The sequence below is a fragment of the Dermacentor andersoni genome, chromosome 4 (genome assembly GCF_023375885.2).
Source record: "Dermacentor andersoni chromosome 4, qqDerAnde1_hic_scaffold, whole genome shotgun sequence".
Taxonomy (NCBI): Eukaryota; Metazoa; Arthropoda; class Arachnida; order Ixodida; family Ixodidae; genus Dermacentor; species Dermacentor andersoni.
Window position 1 is genome coordinate 17,356,113 of NC_092817.1, and position 22,516 is coordinate 17,378,628.

At 43.7% G+C, this 22,516-nt stretch overlaps 1 protein-coding gene across 1 annotated transcript in view; it reads right to left on the minus strand.

Moving 5' to 3' along the window:
• Positions 1–17,697, minus strand: part of LOC126535792 (copper-transporting ATPase 1-like) — a 69,616-nt gene extending 51,919 nt beyond the window's left edge. The window contains exons 1-4 of the mRNA XM_050182598.3: positions 17,403–17,697; positions 14,188–14,365; positions 12,492–13,134; positions 4,980–5,141 (exon numbers count right to left, since the gene is read on the minus strand). Coding sequence (XP_050038555.1) covers positions 4,980–5,141; positions 12,492–13,134; positions 14,188–14,301 — 919 coding nt within the window. The 5' untranslated portion in view covers positions 14,302–14,365; positions 17,403–17,697. The remainder of the gene's footprint in view (positions 1–4,979; positions 5,142–12,491; positions 13,135–14,187; positions 14,366–17,402) is intronic.
• Between the last annotated feature and the right edge of the window lie 4,819 nt (positions 17,698–22,516).

Here is a 22,516-nt window from a genome sequence, read left to right on the forward strand (position 1 = left end):
TAAGGAAAAAATGATCAATCACATCACTATTTTGATGTTACTACGAGGAAGCAGAGAAACACTTTTTTTTTAGGGCTAAAAAGCTGTGGTGCCAATCTTGCAAACAGTGACAACCACTCACAACAAACTTAGATGCAGCGAGTTATGATCTGGGCCAGACAAATAGCTCTAGGATAGGATAAGTATAACTTGTTTTAAATGCCGGCAACCAACAGTTTAATGCATCACGACGTTGGCCAAGAGTCGACAAATGGCTTTAAAATGTTAAGAAAAAAAAAAATGTAGCTTACATGAGAAAGGCCATCAAAAATATTGAACGCTCGGCATGTGCTCCAACCAAAAGAACACTGTTGCTTTCTCTCCTTCCAGTTTCTGTCTTGCTTGCAATTTATACTAAATGAGCGGTGGCAATGTCCACAACTGCATCAGCAGAAGACAAAGTGTCCATGCCTATAATGGCACACATGACCGACACCACACTTCTCCTTGCAATAGCTCTAAGTGCAAGGCACATGCTTCCCTATGGACACATTCTGCAACTTTGCCTAATTGAAGGCACTCCTGCCAGGAGGGTATTTTTGTTTTAGAAGCTTAATGTTCCAATGCTGTGTAGTGACAGAAGTGGAGGGTATCGCAGTAATTTTAACAGCTATAATTTGTTTTAGAAATTCAGCTAAATAAAGGTACATAAATTTTTTTTTCTGCATTCGACACAATTTGAATGTGGCCACCATGACCGGGAATTGACCCTGCAACCTCATGCTGAGCAGCAAAACACCACAGCCACCGAGCCACCACACCGAATGCCACTGGAAGGTAAAAAAAAAAAAAAACTGCTCCTTAGAGGTTAAAACTATAATTATGTTTGACAGAGCACAAAATATGAACCATTTTGAGTATGAAATCAATTTCTGGTTATAAGTTATATTTAGTTAGTTAATTTGGGTTTCATGGTGCAAAAGCAACTAAGGCCATGCTGCACCAGCCACAAGATATCTAAAAATCAAATGTTATAAAGCAGCGAAAGCTGCATTACTTTAGAGTTTGTATAAAAAACCGGTTTCTTTTAGAAATCTGAACAAGTCAGGGAAGGGCACTAGCGGTTCATCTCCGAGTATTGAGCCGGGGTGTAAAGGTATGTGTAAGTTATAGAGATTCTGTAAAAGCTTCTGTCTCTGTGTTTCAATATGCGGACATGTCATAATAATGTGCATTACTGTGAGTGGTTCATGGCACTTCTCGCAAGTTGGTGTGTTTTCGTTTTTAAGCAGGAAATTGTGTCTTAGGTGTGTACTGTATGCTCGATTCGGAGTCTAGGTACATAGGATCACCTCATAGAAGCGTTGCTGGTGACTGCACGACTTCCACTCGCTAAGCAGGGGTTTTATTGTGTGTAACTTGTTATTTATGCAAGAGCCCCATTCTAGTTGCCACTTTGATGCCAAGGCCTTATGAATCGCTCAGATACTGTCTCTGTATGGAAATGTTTGTGTTATGCCTTCGTGTGCTGCCATGAACGCGCATCTATCTGCTGCTTCATTCCCTGGTATCCCAACATGGCTTGGGACTCAGCAGAATCATATGGTTCTCCCGTATTTATTATAAGCCACCATGTTTAGGATATCGCCAAGCAGGGGTTCAGAAGCTGAGTTTAGGTTTAGAGCTCTGAGTGCGCTCAACGAATCGGTATATACGATGGCATTCATCTGCTTGTTGGTGGTTATTTTTTTAACTGCCGTCCATATCGCATAAACTTCAGCGGTGAAGAATGAAGAAAAATTATTTATCCGAACGCTATATTCAACATTTTCCGCTATGATCCCTACACCTACGTATTCTTGTGTTTTAGAGCCGTCAGTGTAAAATTCCACGTAGTTTTTATACTTTTCTTGAATAGCTACGTGTCTCGGGCCTTGGAGTTCGTTTGATTTTAGGGCCCTGCGGGACTGGTGTCTGCAGGGCCTTCGAAGAGGGTGGAGCAGTACTGGTTGCTTCCACCACGGGGGCGGGAGGAGTCACTGCGGCACCACTGCGCATGGGCTCGGAGGACTCCGGAGGCCTCTGTGACGCTGCCCCTGCCTGCGTCACATTGGCATAACTTCTTCGCGGAAGATACGATAGCCGCTTTCTGGCTTCAAAGAACGAAATTTTTTCTTTTGCAGTTAGTGCAATGATTTCCTTTTCCTTTTTCCAGCATGGGCAAGACCGCGAGTAGGCTGGATGGTCTCCTTTGCAGTTAACACAAAATGGTGAAGAAGCGCAATTCTCAGATTGGTGATTGTAGGAGCTGCATTTAGCACAAGTTGTTTGTCCTCGGCATGCATGTGAAGCATGTCCGAACCTTTGGCAATTGAAACATCGTCTGGGGTTCGAGATATATGGTCTCACATTGACTTTAACATAACCTGCATCGAGTGAAGTAGGCATTACGCTTGTTCCAAAGGTGAGTATAACATGTTTGGTGGGGATTTCTTGGTTGTTTCTGCGAATTACTATTCTTTGTACCTTAGTAACATTTTGTTCCTGGAAACCTTCCAACAGTTCCTCATCGCTTAAGCCAATAAAGTCTTCTTCAGATATTACTCCCCTGCTTGTATTAAGTGTTCTGTGGGCTGAAACTGTCCCTGTCGCGTCGCCAATACTGGCAAGTTCAGAGAGCTTCTCTGCTTGATCTTTATCATTCAGTTCTAGGAGGAGTTCCCTGCTAGACATTTTGGAGGCTCTGTATGTTGGTCCAATTTTATCTTTCAGGCATTTGGCTACAAGGAATGGAGAGAGCTTTTTTACTGGCATGTTGGTTTCGCTGTGGACTACATAGTACTTAGGGAAAGATGGAGCATTGCTTCGAAAGAAAAATTGGAATGGTACTTCGGTGCGGCATCTCTTCAGACGCCGATGATAAACAACAGAGGCTTGCACTGCCATAGGAAAATGTGTATGTTCGGCAACAGCACTGACTGCCCACCACGGAGCCCAAAGAGGGGACGCGGCAGAGCTTGTGTTCAAGCCTGCACGACGCCAGCCGTACGCCGTCACTATAACCAAATGTGGTGTACCCAAGGTAGGATAGCCACACAAGGTTAACCCTTGCCGCCTTGGAGAAAGGAAGTAAATGGAAGAGAGAAGAAGACAGGAAAGATCAAAAAGTGAGAGATAAAGACGAAGGTTTGAGGAGAGAGAGACGGGAAGAGGCGACTGCCAATTTCCCCCGGGTGGGTAGTCCGGGGGTGCCGTCTACGTGAAGCAGAGGCCAAAGAGGTCTGTTGCCTCCGCCGGGGGGCCTTAAAGGTTCAAACACCCGGCATCGACTCAACCCCCAGGATACCCCTTTCCCCGGACACGGCTAAGCCGCGCACGGCTACATGCGGGAGGGTCCAACCCTCATGTGCTCGGGTGCGTGGTGTCGCAACAAGCCAAATGCCTGCTGACACAGACGCCCCTGCGGGGTATAAGTTATATTTGTCAGAACTCAATTGAAAAGCTTTTTTTATGCTTTATCAATGCTAGGCATTACCTACCATTTGAATTTTAAATATGAGACAGAATTTGTTCTTACCAGGTCAAGATATGATTTAGTTCACATACCCGTCAAGCCATTTTTCCACCTGCTGCTTGCTTAGTTTCAGAAACACTGTATTATTTATTGCAGCAGTCGCAGAACGCTATCAATTGTACTTGTAGCGCATGTATTTGTCAATGACTGTCTTACTCCTTCTTGCTCGAAGGCTGTTTTTTTTTTTCTAATATATATATATAGTTTCCGTGGTGAGAACAAATGGTAAACTGTTTTCGTTGCCCCTTTTTGTTTCAGATTTCACATGCTCGATACGACAGTGATTTTTCAACCTTATATATTGCGAGATGTCCTTTTTCCTTTTTTATGTATATGTTTGTTTGTTCTTCTTTCACAGTTTTGTAATTCGTTTTGATCCTGTATTCCAGATATTCCCACGTTGTACGACAAATTAAAACCCATTCTGCTCTTCGTTTGCGTAAATTATAGGTTACTTGTATATCTTTTGTCAGTGTATCTTTTTTCAGTAAGTATGTTTAGTTGTTTCCCATTCACATTTATTTAGAAGTGTACTGCAACTCACTTGCTGCTGGACTTTGTAGGGGGCCAGAGCCTTGTCAAGCTGCAGATAGTGGCTTTCTTTCCGTCACTCCCATATTTCTCATGAATAAATAAAAGTTCATTTTATTGATTGATTGATTGATTGATTGAAAAAAACACAAATCAAGTGTGATCTTTTCAATTGTCTCAAGCATTTTGCAGTTACTGAAAAATGGAGACAGTGTTTTTAGTTCTGGTACTACTGTATTACAATGTGCACGCAATATTGACCCATAAAGAATGTTTACCGCATTTAAAGGAACACTAACTAAGACATAAATTCCAGTACTAAAGTCACTATGTATTCCATGCTAGAGTGGACAGATTCTGAGTGAATATGCAAGATTTTCTTTCTTTTTGGTTCTGCTATGCTAGAAGTTGTTCTATGTGTATCATACATGATACAACATGCAATAAGGGGTTAACTTAAACATGAATTTAAGAAGCTCCCACCCAACCCCTACTCCCTCCTCTTCTTTTTTGGCAACTGATGACAACATACAGAGCCTACTGTTCAAAATAATTTGTCCAATGTCACAGGTGGTTTGTACTGTCACAATGCTGATATAGAGAGTTGTATAAAGCTAAGAAACCTTTTTATTTAACAGGATCACTTGGGAACACCAAAAGTAAATCATACTGACTAATTATGATTAAAACTCTGCCTGAGGTCAAAAGGCTCTACTTTCTTAACCAAGTGTTGTCTCACCGTGAACATGGACCATAAACTATAAATAACCATGACCTGCCAGATGAAAAATACACAACCGTTACTTCTGTTTGAAGTGCAATGAAGTTTAAATAATCTGTTGAAACAAAACAAATGGGATACTGCAACATCTTCCCAAGTAATTGAATGGCTGACCTTTCACTTTGAATAGCTGCTTCTCTATGGCAGCAACACAAGATGAACAGGTCATGCCGGTCACTCTCAGGAAGCACTTCTCTCCATCTTCGAAAGTGCTCTGGTCTTCTCTGTTATTCCCAGAAGGCTCAAGAGATGTCACTGGCTGTTCAGGAACAGGAGCTGCACATATGAAGTAACACAAGAGTATCCTGTGAAGAGACACAGGAGAGCCCTGATAAAGTAGCCTATGAGTCTTGCTTTGCAACTAAAACTAGAAAACAAGCCAACAAAGTATGGTATGGCTAAGGTACTTCGTTTCCAGGTAGAACTTGACGATTTCCAATTTTTACACCCCAAACTAAACTTATGAAAATCATGTTAAATCCGATTTCTCCCCAAAGTTTGCCCTTTCATACAGAATAATAATAAATGCAGGCCTTACCAAATCACACTGCTCATGAATGAACACTGCTCAACTTTTGTAAGCACATGGTCAAGATATACAGTATCTATGTTATTATTAGTAGAGTCATCATCATCAGCAGCAGCAGCAGCCTGTTTTATGTCCACAGCAGGACAAAGGCCTCTCCCTGTGATCTCTAATTACCCCTGTCCTACGCCAACCGATTCCAACTAGCGTCCGCGAATTTCTTAATTTCATCCCTCCACCTAGTCTTCTGCTGTCCTCGACTGCGTTTCCCTTCTCTTGGTACCCATTCTGTCACCCTAATGGTCCAACGGTTATCTAACCGGCGCGCCCTTTGCATTGGGCACTGTGCACGCCGTACAGTGGTGGTGTTCAGCAGACGAGGTGCACTGCATACTGTCGACGGGTAGGGAACGGTCGTCGCAACTGCTCCACTACTGTGTACCGCGGGTTGCCTGAGTACGTCGGCGTACGTTGGGGTGCGCTGCGTCGGCTGTATGACGTTCCTGAGTTCGTCCCGGACAACGTCGACGATAGATAGTGCAGCTGGAGCCTGAGGTATCTGCAACTTGTTGAGCTCTTCCCTGATCACTGACCGGACAGGCTCCCGCAGGGCTTCCAGGTCGTTTGGCAGGCCTCCAGGGAAGACATGGACAGGTGCGCAGCTTGCCTCACGGTTGTATTGCCGAGCCCGCTGTTCCAGCGTCTTTTCGATGGTCGTTGCTTCACATCTGAACTCGGCGACCGTGCGCAGTGGGTTGCGGACGAGAACTGCGAAGAGTTCCTGCTTTACTCCACGCATGAGATGGCGCAGCTTCTTATCTTCACTCATGGGGTCGAATCAGCACGCTTGAACAGGCGGGACATGTCCTCGATGTACATCGCCACGTTCTTGTTTGTGAGCTGGTTCCTGGCTTGAAGTGCGATTTCCGCCTTTTCTTTACGATTCGTGCTGGCGTACGTTGCTAGCAGTTGTCGTCGAAATTCCTCCCAAGAGGTCAAAGAGGGTTCGTGGTTTTCATACCACGTTCTTGCGAAGTCTTCCAACGCGAAATATACGTTACAGAGCTTCTGTCTTTCATTCCATTCATTAAAGCTCGCCACTCTCTCGAACAGGTCCAACCAATCTTCCACGTCTTCGAACGAGTCACCATGGAATGTTGGCGGCTTGCGAGGTTGGCTTACGACTAGCTGTGCCGGTGTTACCTGGGTAGTCATTGTGGAGGCGTCCGTTGTGGGAGTTTCTCTTGGCAAGAAGAGAAGAGGGCCGAATTCGGGCGAGTCACCTCGAAGACGGCGGCTGGTCCGCTGGTGTACAGGTGTTAGTTCCACGGGATGGACTCGCGGGTTGTCGGGGCTACTCTGACTTTCGTTCGTGGGGCTTCGACTCATACCCCGCACCTCCACCAGAAATGTCTGCGAGGAAGTGCCCTCTACAAGAGAAACTTCGAGAACAGCGAGACAAAGTTTTTACTTGTCGTACCCATATCTATGCGAGAAGAAATTTTGCATGCATGTCACGATGAGCCGACGTCTGGACACATGGGCGTGAGCCGTACAGTCGCCAGGATTCGTCTGAAATACTACTGGCCCAAGTTATTAGCATCAGTGCAGCACTACGTCAAGACTTGTCGCGAGTGTCAAAGGCGCAAGACTCCATCCGTAAAACCGGCCGGCCTCCTCCAGCCAATAGAGCCACCAAAAGCCCCATTCCAACAAGTCGGTATGGACCTCCTTAGACCCTTCCCAACATCTTTAGGCAAAAAATGGATAGTTGTGGCCACGGACTATCTGACCCGTTACGCAGAAACTGATTCCCTGTACAATGCAACGGCTGTCGAAGTTGCAAAATTCTTTGTCCACAATATCGTGCTCAGGCATGGCGCTCCCACAGTTGTTATTACCGATCGTGGAACGGCCTTTACTGCGGACCTAATGAAATGCTTGTTGCAAATGACACATACTGATCATAGGAAAACTACGGCGTACCACCCTCAGACAAAAAACAGGTTAACTGAACGCCTTAACAGAACACTGACCGACATGCTTTCGATGTATGTCGACGTTGAACATAGGCTGTGGGACGAAATTTTGCCATACATCACCTTCGCATATAATACGGCCGTTCAGGAAACAACACGAGTCACCCCGTTTGAACTTGTATTCGGCCGAGCAGTATCCACAACTTTGGATGCTATGTTGCCGTTAGATGAAGAAAACCATAACTCATCTGACCTAGATGATTTCTTGCAACGAGCCGAGGAGGCACGACAGATGGCAAGGTACCGAATACGCCGCCAACAACGCATCGACTCCAGCCGGTACAACCAGCGCCGTAGTGAAGCTCATTACCAGCCCGGTGACAAGGTGTGGGTATGGACCCCAGTGCGACGCCGTGGACTGTCTGAAAAGCTTCTGTGCCGATACTTCGGCCCTTACGAAATACTTCGTCGTATAAGCGACGTCACTTACGAAGTGAAATCCGCTGGACACGAGAGCCCAAGACGGCGCAACTCCACGGAAGTTGTGCATGTTGTCCGCATGAAACCCTACCAGGAGAGGTCATGAACAAAAAAAAAAAAAAAAAAAAGTGAGCGCCGACAGGAACCCTTACTTCCTCTCACGCATCGGGCCGATGCGGTAAGGAGGGGGATAATGCCACGACAAACTTCGTGACATTCAAGTTGCGCGCCCTTTGCATTGGGCACTGTGCACGCCGTACAGTGGTGGTGTTCAGCAACAACAGGCAGCGATCTTCGTGGCACGGGCAGCCAGTTGGACCCGGCTCGCATGCGCCACGCGCACGAGGTGTCATGCGAGGAGAAGAGGACGGTTCGAGCCCAGTTTGAGAACGCGACTGCCGCGGATTTCTGCACGACCGCAGTGACTTTTACTTGTGGGCACAAGTTCGCCTTTAATAAATATCCTTGTTTTACTAACATCGTTACAATTCTGCATGCAGTAATATACATTACTGCATGAATTCCTGTATATTGCAATATGAAATCCTTTAAAGATTCCAAGAGCACTTTCATGTACCTTGTGGTATCTGTGATTTGATTATATCCACTTTCGTTATAAAGAGCTATGATTGTACCTGAATATGATACGTGCCGGCCTTGAATGAATGAAAGCTTGTTGTCTTCTTTAATAGGTAGTCATGTTTGCATGAATACAACAATGGCGCATTGCATCACATCTCTCACACGCCGCATTGCGTCACATTTCTCACATGCCGCATACATATAAGTGGTGGGAATATGCTAGAAAACGAATCAACACAGTGCCAACATTTAGCTGTGCCATTGAGAGAATGTTTACATAACTGCATTAGATCCAAAAAAGGGATGACTGATTCCTCTGGTTGGTATTCTATTAATCTTGCTGCAAGATGACATAATTGGAACCAGTAAAACACAATGAAAACACACAAAGACAAAAAGTAGGAAAGGTTTAGGATGGCGACAGAAATTCTCCCAATGTATGATAATGCATGTCAACAAGGGCTTTTAAGATAAGAGAAAGCACAGAATCTCCTGCAAGGCATGCTCATGCACACTAATTTTTGCACTTCATACCTTCGTCAAAGAAGAGCAGAGAACAAAGGTATTACCAAACCTGCCTCTATTTGCTGTTTTCGTTAATGTGGTTTCTTTTAAGTGCCCTAAAAATTCTTGAAAACAAGGATTTGTATAGATGAGCTCGTTACATGACTTGCTAGCAGCTTTCTTTGCCATTACAAGTTCCTATGAGTGATTTTGCCTTTTTAAGTACAAGGTTCGTGTTCAACTGGAGACTATGGTTTGTGTTAATCGTTTGCAACAGTTACCAGAAAAATCCCAAATTTCGGGCTGCCGGACAGCAAAAGTCAAAATTTTTTCCCAGTGTCCCCTCTTTAAAAAAAAAAAAAAACATTTTTACCCCCCCCCCCCCCCTCCTTCTTCCGAATTTCAAAATATATAAAACCCGAGAACAAAGTACCCTAAGTATGCTCCACTGTTAAAAGAAACACCAGGTTAGTATGTTGGGACTGATTATAGCTGATCTGTGACAAAAAGGCCTTGGCAATTGTTTTTTGCTTGGGGTGTAAAAATATCCAAATTTCAAATACGAATCAGATAGTCCTTGCTATTCAATCGTCATTCAAAGTTGTTGAATATCTGTTCCTGTTCAAATATCACGTATAAAAAAGCTTCTCGCACACAAACAGGCGAAATACAGATGCAAATGGAGTCTTACTCCCGACGAAGCAGTTTGTGAGCGAACACATGGGTGCACTTTTGTCCTGTCAACTTATGTTTCTGTCTTGTTTCTTCATGTAGTGCTTTTAAATCAGCATGTTCTTAAAAGAGATCACAATGAACCAAATAGCCCCATTTATTGCTCTGTTGAGAGGGGCAAGGCCAGTTCTGCACTCCAGCAAGATAAAAGTATCATTGGGATTTCTAATTGGACTGACAGGTTTCTTGATCACAGTTGGACTAAATTGATCTCTCAAATGGACTCATTGGTACCAACATGAACAAAAAAGGCAGAGAAAACAAAAACTCTAGAAAGGTCTTAACCTTGCTATGACACGGACACAACTAGAAACTACATTTGAGAAGCTTACCCATGTATGAACATACTATGGCAATTCTCTTCAATGACACCTACCATTCATAACTTTACTATAAGAGATCTCTGTCAGGTGCTATACATGCAAGGAAAATTTGGCTCGTGAAGTGGTTCAAGAAGAATAGGTAAAACTCCAAGGCAGATGTTTAACTACACGAAAAGCTAAATGCTTCTCTTCATTGATCACACCGAAATACATATATATAGGATTTGAAGACTCACATTTAGGGGCAGGTGAACATAATATATACAAATCAAATATTGCACACTATTCATATTCGAAAAGTAACTACAGTGGAATCTCGATAAACGGAAATAACTTAGACGGAACTGCCGCTGAAATAAAACACCCTCCTCACGGTTGGTTGGTTTTGTATTCATGCAGTGCTCTCTGCAATATTTCTCAGTAAATGGTACTCCTGATAAACGGAACCGATTTCCCTGGTCCCTTAAGGTTCCATTTATGAGAGCCCACTGTATTCGGTATTACTGAATAATCGAAACTAACCAAACATTTTGCAGCATCCTACTGTTAAAGTTTGGTTATCGTTCTCCATCTGCTAAACAAAGTATAGCTAATTATCAGAAGTGAAAGAAGTTTTTGGAGCAATGCATAAACAAAATTGATAATGCAAGCTTTGCTTTCAGTTTTTCGCCAAAGGCCTACATGACAATTTGTGATGTTTGGTTGTAGTCTGTCATATAGTGTTTTTGGCAGTGTGGTCATGTAGCACTTTTATTTTTTATGCTACTACTGGGGATATTTTCTTTGCAATGACCCTGTTACATGTGTCTATGGCACACAAGTTCTCCAGTAGCTTTTCCTTTCCTTCTTCTGATCTTTTTTTTTTGCCAACCATTTATTTTGAGTTTTTGGGAAGCTACTCACACAGCAGTTATTCAATTATGGGAACCTTGTATGCAACTAGACTCTAAAAGATGTTCGAGAGGTTATTTGTGCAATTACTTAATGACAGTTGGTGGTCTTGTGTTTAAAACTGACCCCTCATCCATCATACTTACCTGTCCTTCTTGCACTAGTGAGTACAGGTGTATTTGTATCTATTTTTTAATTTTCTCTACTTACATTATAATTATGCTATAATATTATCAACTATATTGTTGTTTCAGAGGATTACTCGTCCAGTGACTTCCAAGTGGGTCCAATCCGGACTGGTTGGCATATCAAACCCCAATGATGTCCAATTGGAACTGTCGTAATACCAAATGGAACCAATTGAACCTCCAATGAAGTCCAATCGGAACCTACTGAGACCCACTGAAAAACCCAATTAGACTCTAAGGCCTATTTTGACTGGAACAATAGTTTCCAGCCATTAAAGAGGCATACCTTGCCTTTGGCACCCTACAAATTCATTGTCTTGATTTGAGTAAAGCAATTAATTATTTGGTATACCTCACCATGTTCGCATTCATCTTTAATATGTATTGGTAGCGTGGTATTACATTCAGCTCCTTCAACAAACACAACACTTGACTATGTGCATAAGGTGACATGCTGTTCCTTTGTTCCACTACTGTCATTGTAATAGTTCCTCATACAATTGAAAGTCGTTTATTATTTACAAACTCCTCAGTTGGCCTCACATCCAATGGCTCACATCATCACATGTATCACATTATGTAAATAATGTAAATAAGCCTCTGTCAAGCAGACTTCACTAAGCCTTTAATATTATACTTTGTTAAGAAATTGGAAATATTCTATTCATAGGTCTTTTTTCTGAACTATTCATAGTCAATAAAACAAAAATTGCACTATTTGAAAACTCCTATTTATTTAGCAATATAGGTCCCTAAACACTTATTCCAGTGAAGTTGATATGTAGTTATGCTATAATGAATACTGATTAGATGTCTACGTATCCCATAAACACTGTTTTTGGTGAAGTTGATAATAGGTTAAAGTTATACTAGATTGAATACTGATTAGATGTTCCCTTTATAAGTGCACCACACTGTTTGTCACAATAATAGACTTAAGATGAAGGCAACAAAGCTGCTTCTCCGAACGGCATAACTGCATTAATGACTATTGTAAACCAATTGTATCACGAAATCAGCTGTAGTAGCACTCTGAACTCAGCAGGGTAAAAACTTTAGATCATTGGTGTAGCATAGTTCAGATTTAGTAGAACCAGCGCTTCGACGAAGCACAGGTGAAGTGTGTCTTTTTCATGCGATTTGTCTAAGCACTGCTCCTACGAAATCTTAACTTTGAACTCAAGTCCCAGAGAACACAGATAAAGTAAAAACTGCATGGGGAAAAAAATAAAGAAATCTGCAACCATGGGACTCGACATTAATGTAAAATGTGCGGGGGCTACAGAGATGAAAACATGGCGAAACCCCGAATGGCTTTGAGCACTTATTTACCCTCCTTAAAGTGTCAACAAGCGGCAAACTGTCCATGCTGCTTTCAAGTGTTCACCAAAAACAAGCATACACAACTGGATGAGACATACCTGGTTTGGGCTGCAATGCCTCCCTGATAGCCCCTTCTGGGCCGCCAGCATCGAGAGCCACAGAGTTCAGAACACTGCACTCAAAACCCATGTCTTCTATCTTCTCAGCAAGTGCCTCCGCAGTCAGCAGTTCACCGTCATAAACAAACCTCGCGTTTTCCTCCTTGAGTGAAACCTTCACACCTTTCACACCAGGCTCCTGCCCCACATGAGACTCGATGTTACGAACACACGACTGGCAAGTCATGCCCTTTACACTCAGGAGAGTTGTTGACAGCCTCAGGCGTGTCATCCCAACCTCTTGATCAATGATTTCCGTTGAGATATTCCTGGGATTAAAGCTGACAATACCCAAGGGGGGCCCGTTGATACCAGGAACCACAAAGATTGCGACGGCACCGGAAACAAGATGGCAGAGCTTTGTCTCCAACTGTTTTTTAAAGACGTCGCATGGTATTTCATTCTCTGCTTGGAAGACAGATGTGGAATGCGCAGAGTCTGCAACGCCGCCTGGGGCCTGAAGCTGCAGAAAGTCGCCAGGCTTGATACTGTAGCCGGCGTCTTCAATTTTCCTCCTGATGCTTGTTTCAGATGTCACATCAAGTTTGTACGTCACAGCAGCCATTCCTGCTTTGGGTTCCACCTGCACCATATATGACAAAAGTTGTTTGCAGAGTGCGAAGTACAGACGGCAGCTGTGCTCATAAAATGTGGCAATAACCTAAGGTCTCCTCAGTGCGTGAACAGCTGGTCTAAAAAAAGTAGAGCGCACAGATGCGCATGATTGATGAAATGGAGCCAGCTGGGAGGTCAGAAATGAAGATGTAAACAACTGAACACCTACTGTATACTTTCTTTATTTTTTTATGAAGATTGGTGGCTAGGTTTGTAGATGCTAAGATTGTTCCCAAACATTCTATACTACTACAAAGTAACCTGAAAAGGCCTTTTTGTCACAAGCTATAGCATGAGAATATGTCTTTCCTTTTTGCCATAAAGCTAGAACAATACAAAAGGTGAAAGAAGAAAGAAAAAGATGATGTCATATATACAATATCACAATGTAGTGCAGAATTCAGAGTCCCATGCAGAAAAAGAAACAAGGCATTGTCTTATTTACGTTTCAGCAGCTGACAAAAAAAAAAGGAAAGGACAGAATAATAATGTGAATTTACATGTTCCCCTTATCGAATCTCACAAACAGCACAACTCAAACACTGAAGGAGGTACACAGCAAAGGGACAATTTACATAGTAGTAGTTGAAATGGCAAATTATACACTCAAAATATTAACATGAATTAAGTTGCATCACTACAGCCCTCCAAATGACCAAAGTGGCAAATTAGTAAAGAGAGAGAGACATTATTGGTTTAATAGGGTTAGCTAAACAGCTTCCCTTTTTTAAAAAATATTATTGTTAGTTTTGAAAAGTACAGATCAGGCAACAGTTCGGTCTTTGATGTTTTTGGGATGTTGCCTCTTTACGATAGCGTAAAATAGCACTAACAGTGTGTAATTGAAGGTGCTTTTAAAGTGTGCATGCTTTTATCATGCTAGTGTCTCAAAAACCAATCTGCTGTAGACTACACATGTGCAGGTAATACATCTGTACACATACAGAGGCGCTCATGCGCACTTGCATGCACACGGCCCCACAAGTGAATCCATGACTTTGAAAGAGAGTAAGCCACATACCCTGACAGTATTAACTCCTTCGAGACTGGCTAGCACACCTTGAATGGTCCTAGCACTTGACTGATCAGTCATACCTTCAATATAGAAGGTAATGGCTGATATATTCGACTCCATTTTGTTGGAGGATGCCCAGGCTGGCTTTTATTGAAATGCAGCCAGTTTGACCTGTAGACTCGACCTGCACACAAACACCAGATTTCTTTCCACTGTTGCTCCCTCTCAGCTACACAATATTGCACAAGTGCTTTATAAACATGCCAGGGATGTTGTCTACCTGAACATTATGTCATCTACATGTGTTGTGTCATCTGCACGTGTGGGCCACTGAACTAAAGCTCAACCAGACTTTGGCCTCATAGAGTTCATGTGTAAATGGGACGCAAAAAAAAAAACACATAGAGAACAATGTCAAACACAACATTAGCAATGCTGATGTCCAAGCCTTTTGAGCATTGCAACCTTGCCTAGATGTCAACCCTGGCAAATCTACAAGCTCGACATGATAAACACAAATTTTCAAAACTTTGTTAATGTAAGAATACTGCAGAGAAGCCTTTATGGCAGAGATATTATACTAAAAGCTAACAGAGAGCGACAGCATTGCCTATTCTGGCTCCCTAATCATAATCGCAGTACACGATGATGCAGATAACTTGACCAAGGTAAAAACATTCTTCATAATGATATATGACTGCATTCTGCACACTATACAGATATTAAATGTGGGTGCAGCAACCAGTGCTTTTCGCGTGCTCCCAGAAAGTAACTTATATCACCTTTCTCGAGAGTCCCAAAACTCAAGTGTTTTATCTTTCCATAAGAAATATCAGAAGCAAGTATAAGTGGATAGCATGATAGCAGAGATAGTTGCCAAGCAGACTTCTTTCACAGATGTATAATGCTTTGGTGAGAAACAAACCAAGAGAATACTTCTGGCGTTTCCCAGCACACTTATTCAGCATCGATACATGCAGCTCCGTACTGCCTGTAACCATCAGCTGGGCCATAGGCTTCAATCTAGCCGGTATGCATACCTGATTAACAAGCATGAATGAGGTCTCATTAACCATTAAGCTGCACATGCATATATCCAATGCTGCCTTTAAAAGATCACTGGTTATAACATGAAATCACTTTTTACACAACTACTGCATCACATGTCACTTGTGGTGTCCCGTCTTTGAATTAAGTGTGTCACAAAAGACAAGTTTACAAATGTGACTTCACATTTTTTCTAAGTTAGTGGTATGAATGCTATGAGAAAACTTCAAGCTACCACATCTGCAAGTGCAAAAGAAAAAATTGAATAGGAAATTATTTTTTAATTCTGGGGTTTTAAACCCCAATATGAATATGAAGTAAGCCATAGTGGTGGGCTTCAGATAAATTTTTTACCTCATGGGTTTCTTTAATGTGCACCTAAATATAAGTACACAAGTGTTTTTTGCATTTTGCGCCCTATGGAAATGTGACCGCCGCAGCCAGGAATCGAACCTGCAACTTCAAAATGCAATAGCCACTAAGCTATTATGGCGGGTACAAAAAAAGAATAAAAGGAATAGGAATGATATAGAAACACAACGAACTACTTCTTTAAGTGTGTGTAATAAGTAATGATTTCCTAGTAAAAGGCATGTTACAAGTGTTCCGAAAATTTGCCATGGACACATCAAAATTTAGGAAACATAGCACACACACTAGTAGTGCAATTACTAACACAAAGTGAAGATGACAGATTGCTAAAGAAAGGATATTATGAACAGATGTAAGGCATTGCAGGCACTTTTTTTTTTTGAAAAATATAACATAAGTGTGTATAATAAATATCAGAACCATGGCACCCAACTAATAACTATAGTACTGTCATGGTGAAAGGTGCTATGCAAACATGTATAGACACATTGTATATAGACAAGTATAGACAAGTTGAGCAGATAACGTTAGTACTGAACAAAGACAAATTCACACAACACCTCCAGCCAGAATGGCTACATCCCTTCATGTACAGTCTGCAGAAAAAGTAATATGGTGGACCCTGTGAAAAAAAAATTTTTTTTGCAGTATGGATTTGCTGCAGCTTTGAACCACACATACTAAGAGTGTATTGTTGTTTATAGTACAATTGCAACACAAATTCCAGGATGTAGAGAAAATTTGATCTTCTTTACATTCATTGTGCTATGGTATCCAGAATTTTGCTTTTGACAGCCTATAAAGCAACTGGCCCTATATGCAATTGCAACGTCTAATTCTGGTCAGACAGTGGGAAAAAAGAGGAATGTTAAACTGCACATCGCCTACAGAAAATCGGCTCCAAAAACCGCGGTCAGAAAAATATATTCTTTCATTTTACTATACTTTCAAAAACAAACCAATGCTTGCAGAACATTTTTCTAACAATAGTTTCGCAAGGAAAACACTGCTGTCTCGAACGATTTCTTTTTTTTTTTTTTGTAAACTTATGCTTCTGCACAGCTGCCTGACGGACAGATAAGTTGGCAAGCGCGTTAACTTGATGCAAATGTTATGCAGATCAAATTATGCAGATTGTACAATGTTGTTCCACAGGTATTCTGCTGCTTGCACAAACTTCCTGTTTTTGCCACAGCCTATAAAACGAAACAAGCACTCGGCGGGACGACGACTCTCACCCAGTAGTTGTCACGCGCTTTCCGTGCAGGCCACAGACTCCCTTCCTTTCTCAAATCAGCTGAGCAGCGTGACTCACAGCGAAAGCAGAAAAACTTCAAGACGTTCCTACACTCCTTTACGCGATATCAATCGCGTAACTGGGTGACGCTCCGTTTGATCGCTCCTAATCACTCGTAAAAGATGCTCATAAGAGAATTCTCTTTCCTTTGAACAAGGCAGTGGGGCGGTGGCCCGCAATTCTCGCTCTCTTTATTAAACAGAAAACACACAGCTGCGCTAGCCAAGGACTTTGGCCGTGATAAATCACCTTCGAAAAGCGACCGTTGTATTTCAGACTAATACTTATAAATAAGAGCGAAAAATAAACAGCGATGTACGCGACATAATATGCCAATGATATGCTAAATAAAATGAGATAACCATCTGGTTTGGGAAATACGCCAATGCGCTCTGCTAAATGAACGAAACCAAAATGACGTGACAGCAAACAACACGAGTGAAGGTGTAACCGGCGGCAGGGCTTGTCAGCCACAGAAAACTGCGGGTGTTTGCTGGAGACATACCTTTGCGGATCAACGTATGGTAGAATCGACCATAGTCGCAACTTTGCTTCCACAAACTCCGGTGGCTGTTGTGACCTTTCTCACGATGCCCAGTTTTTCGAGCCGACTAAACAATGCCGCTCGGACGTCGAGCCCTCGAGCGTGAAGTTCAGCCCACCAGCTGTCGCGACAGGCTTCGCGGCATAAATCGTACGGACGAACGCCGTCAATTGCCAAGAAACGTCACAGGAACGGAACGTCCACAACATTGCGAAAGCGGCCGAAGGGGCCCTGGGGCCCTGTTCATATGCCCTGTTGCGGCTGCCACTTGCTGCTTCCAGCGGAAGTCAAAAAACAGGCGCATAAGAAGACGCTTCCGCCACCTTCCGCTCCCTTGCGGCAAGAAAAGACGTCGGGATATGAATGAAAATGGCCTCCAAGACTTGTTTCATTTATTGTGGATATCTTGGAGGTCAGAAGCAGATGGCACACACGAGATGACGGCACATCGTAATGTGCATAGCGAAATGTAATATAGTAGGTGAAACTTGAAAAATTAGACGCACTTTTAACAAACTTGCGAGAAGTACAAAGTAAATCGCCAATGACTACTACTACGTGGCCTTCGATACTATAAAGCGACGATGAACCACTCCGTCGTTTAAAGGGCCCCTGAAACGGTTCGGACAAATTTTGTAGACGCGTAGGGTACAGCTTAAGTAGAACATTCACACCACAATTTAAGTGAAGCGTTACGTATTAATGGAGCTTCAAGTGATTAGAAGTTACCCTCCTCCCTAGTCATGCTTTTCCTCCTCAACTCGTTCGCCGAGCGATCGGGGCTAAGCTCCGCCTTCACTGGTTTCGCGTCACGATGCGACGTCACATCGTCCACTTCCGGTTGTTTTGGAGCCCGCCCCCGCCCGCGTGAAACCTCTCCGCTTGGTGGCTATCTCCGCTAGCCGCTTGGCCGTCGACCCCAAGCGAGAGCTATCGAAGCAGCGTGCGTTGCGAGCATTCTGTTGTAGCGCCGAACGTGTCTGGTATTCCGGTAACAACAGGCAAGCTGGTCATTTCGGCAAACGACTGGAGGCATAAACTCAAGCTGATGAAGGAACTTTAGCGTAGACGTACGTGCGGCCTGATCGGTCTGCACGCTCCAGCCACTTGTTGGCGCAGTGCTTAACCAGCCAAACAAATCGCTAATATTGCTCTAACCAAGTGTAAAACATTTTAAACATTTATAAAAACAAAGTGTTGATGATTACACTTCTGCGAAAAATACACACCAGCAGCCAAAGAAGAATACACTTCGCTACTGCTACTGTGTATGGTTGAGCTCTGTGCCACCAGGTGGCTGCACCGTGCAGACCATTCGCATTTGCGATTCTGCTCATCCCATGGCTCATCCCTAACGGGATGTCAGTCAAGCGGCGAGACCCTGTCCCCTTGCGCTTGCATTTGCCCTAATACCGGACTCGCGAAACGCTATTCCGTTAGTAATTTTCCAGTGTAAAGTGACGGCCACAAACGCGCAAACCCTGGCGCCGATCGGATAGCGGCAGTCCGATGCGCAGCAGCCAGCTCGCTCGTATGCTGCCTTGCAGAGAGACACGATGTCGCAGCTTGACATATTGCCAGTCGCTACGTTTGCAGTCCACGAAGCAACGAAGTCGAATCATAGTGCTCGCGAAAAGACTGAGACCGACTCTGACCGCGGAGCTCTCGTCAAAATGGAGTACGTTGTAACACAAGCAGACGACACTTGCTGTGTGCCGGAAGTGCTTAATTGTATTGAAAAGTCGTTCTTGTGCATTCTCTTTATGTCACTTTCTGTTTATAAAAACAAATGAACTAACATTCCAACTATTACGAAGATCATTTGTTTACCATAAAGTTGGAAAAATTATTGATCACGCGCCCTGGTCAGCCAATCGGATAGCTCGCCCCACTGACGTCATATGGGTGATTTTCGTCATATGGGTAGGGGCGGCTTAAAATTCCGCCGAGCAGCGTGCTCCGATCGGCAGCGATGTGCATTTTTAAAACCTTATAATAAATTACACGCTTTACGCGGAGCACTTAGATGTGTCAATTAATGATCAGAAGGACCTACTCTAACGACTCAGTACGTTTGTAGAAAATCGTCAAAATCGTTTCAGGGTCCCTTTAATCTTGGAGGCAAGCTGTTTTTCCCAGTTATTCATAGTATGGTGTACTGAAATAGGGTAGTGTATCGTATGGCGGCGTAAACGTGCCTTTTGTTGTGATGACGGTCGGAGGTGCTTAGCACGCCAGTTTACTGCAGCGCCACCTGCCGCTGCAGCTTGGAGTCATTGTTGGCAAGAGGGAAAATAATGGTGCAACACAGGGCCTCCGGGATGGGCAGTTATGGTCGTCGCAGAAATCATGCATCTACGTACAGAGCTCGCTGAATGCTTGTTGTGGCTTTTTCTGCCACGTTTGCGTATTCTTTATGTGCACTGAAAGCGCTGCACTTCTAAATATCTCTGTGTGTGTATGTGCGTTTCTTCTGTCAAACCTGGCAACCGCTTTTCCGGCTGATGCAACATGAAATTAAGGAATCATATGCAACCTACCAGGCACAGTGCAGGTGCTCCTTCCAGACTTCTTATCGTCGTGTGGTTCAAAATACTAAAAGCATGTGCGTGCTTATCGAACGGAAAGAGTAGACGTTTGTTTGTCTTCTGCAACCGAAATGCTGAGCAGACGATCAGGAACACTGCATGATCTGTGGTTGGAAACGTGCAAGATTAGGTGCCATTTTGATATATCCTAACAGTTTGTAGTGTTTATATTTTGTGAATTATGCTAATTTCAATTGTTTTGAGAGAATTTTAATCCATAAACGCAGGAAGTTTTACACAACACGTTTAAATTTCGCGAGCTAGGCACGCCGGTCGATCGCAGCGTCCTGCTGGTGGCGCCATCGCAGAAGCGCCCCCGTTTCTACCATTGTTTCGCTGTACGGACGATACACTACCACAACCGTTAGAGTTCCTACGAAACTCTATGCCACAACCTAGTACACCATATTCATAGCACGCATGGTGGCAGCACGTATTCAGCTGTCTGGTTTTCGCAAGCATTTAAGAATACTATATTTAGCAAAAACTCAAATGTTACCGCTATTTCTTACTTTTTATTGAACTTAAGTGCTCCTTCTTTAATGAAATTTGATAAACGATAGATTGAAATTGTTTAATCTCTCTCAAAAGCTGTAGACAATCGCCGTCTAAGAATTCCCCTTCCAGAATATCCCCCAAATTTTGCGGTCTACGTTGTCATACGCTCCTGTAATGTCTAAAGAGGCTACATATAACGGTCTGCTTTCTACTCTTGATATTCCAATACAGTAAGAATATCATCCAAACGCCTACCTATTCTGAAGCCATTCTGAAGTTCTACATTCTGAAGTGTTCTGTGATATAACGGTCTGCTTTCTACTCTTTAAATTCTCGTCCGCAATTGGCTCCCTCTTGCTTGCGCGAAGTCAATCGCGACCGAGAAATTCGATCCCGACCGTGCTCGATCGTAATCAAAAGTGTGCCGTGGGACCCAGGGGCGTAGCCAGGGGGGGGGGGGGGTCTTATGGGGCTTCAGCCTCCTCCCCCCCCCCCCCCCCCGAAATTTATTCGTGCTGTCATGCGCCGCCGACCAAAACAACCCCCGGCGCCGGAAATCATGCGCGATTTTGTCTCGAATGTCCTTTTCACGCTCGAAAAGACACTTGAGCACGAACATAGCGAAATCGGGCTGGATTTCGCGGCAACGCCAATGCACCGGGAGTCAGATATCGTAACGCCAAGGAGCTCCATCCGAGCGCAAAGTTTCAAAGGCGTTTGGATGGCGAGCGGGCTCGTCGCTGGACCTCGCGGAGGCCGCGGAATCTAGGGAGCGCTTGGATTTCAATTCTGAAACATTACGTGTATAAAATTCTCAAACTTTTGATGCGAAAGGTGCATTGACATTTCGAAAGTCGTGCATTAGATTTTCAATTCCAGAACTATGTTGGCTTAATGTTTTTACAAACATTTGACGCCAAAGGTGCATTGACTTTTCTAAAGTCGTACATCGGACCATACAAAGAGACAAACTAAATCAACACACTCTCAGACAAGTTGACAAAGCACGCAGCGAGGTCCGATGAGACGAAGCGTTGTGGTGGTTCATTTGTGCGGTCATGTCACAGAAACGAATATCAACTTTTTTTTTCACCTGCGCCAAAGCATCCATGTCAAGACACTAAAGCCAGCAAAGGTAACTACGTTCTTATTTATTGTTCTACTTTGACTTCTATTCGCTAGGACACATTGTGCCTCTTCCTTTTCTTTTTTTGTTCTCGGTACCCGCAGGCTGCCGAACCAGCCAGATCGCATGCGTTTTTCTCGTGCTGCATCGACCACCGCGCGGCGCACTTCGATGCGCGTTCGTTTTTCTCTGGCCGAGTGGATTTTCGCCTGGCAGAGTTTTGGACGCTTTCTGGCTAGCAGACGAGAAAAAGAAACAATGCATGGTCGTTCGCTGCCATCACTAAGGGGACTCGACGGATTGCAACGCGTTCACTTGAGCGCAACTTCTCCGGAAAATTTTGTCTCTCCGGTGTAGAATACCGAGCAGTATGCGTATGGTTCTCTGTGGACCATGCGTCTCACGTTTTCTTCGATATTCCTTCGGTAGCCATACTAGGTGCCCAAAGTAGGCATTCGATTGTAGCCAACATGCTTTCCTTTGCGTTATTTCATCTTATGCGCCCACCGCCCAACAAAAGAAAAATACATTGTTGCGGCGTGACGAATTGTCGCATGGTGAAAGTTCGATTTTATTACCTCTTTTTAGCGGAAAGTAATGGGCCACGGGGCGCTTCAGTTGCCTGATATTCTTATTATATTATTGCGATAGAAGTTTTATGGACACTCCAGGCGCACTTTTGCCGTCGCTGTCCTCATGTTCCGTATAAAGACCAGAGGTGGTAAGATCTTGACCGCGCGCCGCATGCTGTACGTGCAAGTGAAATCGTAAGGGGGGGGGGGGGGGGGAGGCATGGGTAAGCCGACGAAGGAGGCCCAGTCTTGTGTGCGCAAGGGAGAAAAGTGGGGAGGAAGCGCGCCACC